The 3,340-nt window shown below is 41.4% G+C and overlaps 1 protein-coding gene across 1 annotated transcript; it reads right to left on the reverse strand.

Moving 5' to 3' along the window:
- Positions 1-240: 240 nt before the first annotated feature.
- On the reverse strand, positions 241-754 carry LOC100346169 (succinate dehydrogenase [ubiquinone] cytochrome b small subunit, mitochondrial). The gene has a single exon (XM_089323514.1). The coding sequence runs from the start codon at positions 736-738 to the stop codon at positions 259-261; it is 480 nt and encodes a 159-aa protein (XP_089179640.1). The 5' UTR covers positions 739-754; the 3' UTR covers positions 241-258.
- Between the last annotated feature and the right edge of the window lie 2,586 nt (positions 755-3,340).

Here is a 3,340-nt window from a genome sequence, read left to right on the forward strand (position 1 = left end):
CTTCCGCGTTGCTGTACCAATCAATGCTTGCCACTTGGCCGCTTTTGATTGGTGCGCGGATGGCTATAAGAGGGAGGGGAGAAAAAAGGGCGCGAGATTCAAAGTTTGAAAGAGGTTCCTGAATAAACTGCTGGAAGAAGAGTTCGGGTCGTGTCTTCCTTGCTGGTCGAGGGACGCGACACTTCCTCCTTTTGGTGAGTTGAATGCATGACAGAGCAGAGGCATAAAATCAGTTCTTAAGGCATTAAGTCAGGAAGGTCAGAGCTTCCACAGCATGGCGACAGCTTTGCAGATGCCCACATCGTGATAGTTGAAATAACAAAGGCCAGCAAAGGTTAAAGCCGAGAGTGCCAGAAGGCCTGCCTTGGCAGCTTTCTGTGGTGCATCCCCATGCACGTAGTCAGTAACAACTTGTCCAAGGCCCCCGTGACTATGAAGAGACAGAACTGCAGCCAAGGAGTAGTCCATTGCAGAGCATGGATTCAAATAAGCAGCTGGAAGCAAGCCCAGGAGCAAAACACTGACAACTCTCTCGCCAGTCCAGTGGAGGGATGCAGCCTTGGAACCAGAGTGGCGACTTGGTGACAGGTGAATATGCTGCACTCCACACCATCCTGGGGAAGGCCGGTCCTGGAGAAATGCTGCGACGTGAGTGGGTCTCACCACCAGGCTTCGGAGGAACACAGCTCGACTTCCTTGGGCACCGCAAAGGACACTCAACCTCCCGAGAGTCGCCATCTCGCTCCCGCATATATATTCTTATGAAGGCATTTCAAAAAGTTCATGATCTATGATCATGATCATGATCATAGTGAACATTTCCCTTGAAGATGGCATCATAGAAGCAGACCAGGAGACTCCATTCTTGGCTATCTTCCAAATTAGATCACTTTGCTCCTCAAACAATATCAGCAATGGTTGTAGCCATTGATTAAGTTCTTTGCAGGATTAGGGCTGAGGAACCAAACTTGCCATTGACTCCATGTGATTTCTCTTCCTGACTTTGGTTAAGACCAATTGTAAGAAATTGCCCCTTTGTATCAATTCGTATTCTCACCAGAAGAAAGCACTTTTATATTACCTTCCTATGTAGTACAGGGAAGTCACTGGACCCTGTTACTAGTTAGTACCGGCAACCAGTTTAAGAAATGGATCCTTGCCAGCACCAAGGCTCATTAGGTGAATCCTCTGCCTATGGCACCTGCACCCTGGATTCTAGTCCCTGTCAGGGTGCTGGATTCTGTCCCAGTTGCTCCTCTTACAGTCCAGCAGTCTGCTGTGGCCTGGAAAGGCAGTGGAGGATGGCCCAAGTGCTTGGGCCCTGCACCCCATGGGAGACCAGGAGGAAGCACCTGGCTCCTGGCTTCAGATCAGCACAGTGCACTGGCCACAGTGCGCCAGCCGCAGCGGCATTCGGGGGCGAACCAACAAAAAAGGAACACCTTTCTCTCTGTCTCTCTCACTGTCCACTCTGTCAAAAAAATAATAAATTTTTGATTTTTTACTAGTCATATTATTATAGGGTATAGTGGCATATTTGAACATATATACAACATACAAATTGATCAAGCTAGGCTGCTATGTTTCCAATTTCCTCTTTATAAATTTGAGCCTACTAGCTCCTCTCCTCCAGTCCCTTACACAATACCTAATGTGGTGAACTGTAGTCATCAAATTGTATTACGGAACACCAAAGTTACTTCTGCTTCAGTGTATTTTGCTGCCTGTTATTCAGTCCCCCTCTATCCCTAGCCTCTACCCTTCCCAACCTCTAATAATCTCAATTTTATGGTCACATCCATTATTTTTTTCACTTCCATAGATGATGACATGGAACACATTTGTGTTTCTGGTCCTGGCTTATTTCAGTTAATTTTATGACTTCCTTCTTTACATTTTGCAGGATATAACATTTCATTCTTTTTGTGTCTAAATGATGTTCCCTTGTCCACTTTTTCACTGATTGACAGCTAGATTGGTTCCAAATCATAGCTGCTGTGAACTGCATTGTAGTGAGGATAGAAAAAATGTTGTCTCTTTGATATGCTATGCTGATTTCATTTATTTCTACTATATAGCCAAGAGTAAGATAACTATGTCATGGTAGATTCACTTTTATGTTTTTTGAAGAATCGCCAAACTGTTCTCCATAACACCTGTACTAATTTGCATTTTCACCCATAGTGTATGATGGTTTCTTTTCTCATGTCCTCTCTATCATTTATTATTTTTTATCTTTTTGGAATAAGATGATATACCATTGTCTTTTTCTTTTATCAGTTTATTTTTTAACTTTTGTTTTATAATTATAAAATTTCCAAAGTACAGCTTTTGGATTACAGTGACTTTTTTCTTTTATCAGTTTATTAATATTTATTTAATTGAATGGAAAAGTTATAGAGAGAGGGAAAGACAGGCAGATCTCTCATCTGCTGGCTCATTACCCAAAATGTCACAACAGCTGGGGCTGAGACAAGCTTAAGTCAGGGTTTACTCAGGCCTCCCACATAAGAGGCAGTAGTCCAGGTCCTTGATTCATCTTCTGCTACTTCCTCAGGTGCCTTAGAAGGGAGTTGAATTGTAAGTGAAGTAGCCTAGACCCAAACTGGTACTCAATGGGATGCTGGCATCACAGGTGGCAGCTTAACTCACTATGCCACAGTGCCAGTCCCTCTCAGCACCAATTTAAATTCTGCAAAAAAGTCTTCAATGTTGGTATAAACCCAATTTCCTTTATTTCTATTATTCAATTTATTGAAGCCTTATTTTTATTCCCAGTATTCCTCTCAAATTGCTCTTTCCAAGGTCATTTGTAATTACTGTGTTGGTTAATGCAATTTATGCTTCTAATTCCTTATTGATTGAGTGAATGTCATTCACTCAGCACTTCATTAAAGTTCTACTATGTGCCAAATATTTTTTATGCACTGAATATAGAACCTTTTCTCTTAGTGGTAACATGATCACATGCTAATAAGAAAATATAAAATACAAGTTCATTAAGAATAAATTTTATTATGAAAGTAAAGCAAGTTAATGGGATAGAGACAAATAAGAATAAAGAAAGGGATTAGAAGGCATCATCTGACACATTTCCAAGCTCCCTCCTCAAGCACTGCCTCTCTCAGCATACATCATATTTCATATCCTGGCTTTCCTCTGAACTTTTGACTACTCATTTGGAGTTCATTTGCCATCACTTCTGCCTAAAACTAAATATTGATATTGCTCAAATGTTTACCATTGCAGTGGTTGTTTTCACACTTTACACAAATGTGTAGTGCCTGGCTAATTTATTCTACTCCTCATGATTCATACCTTATATTATACTAAAGAAATT

Source organism: Oryctolagus cuniculus, chromosome 21, assembly GCF_051225735.1.
Source record: "Oryctolagus cuniculus isolate XC-2025 breed Fujian yellow rabbit chromosome 21, ASM5122573v1, whole genome shotgun sequence".
Classification (NCBI taxonomy): Eukaryota; Metazoa; Chordata; class Mammalia; order Lagomorpha; family Leporidae; genus Oryctolagus; species Oryctolagus cuniculus.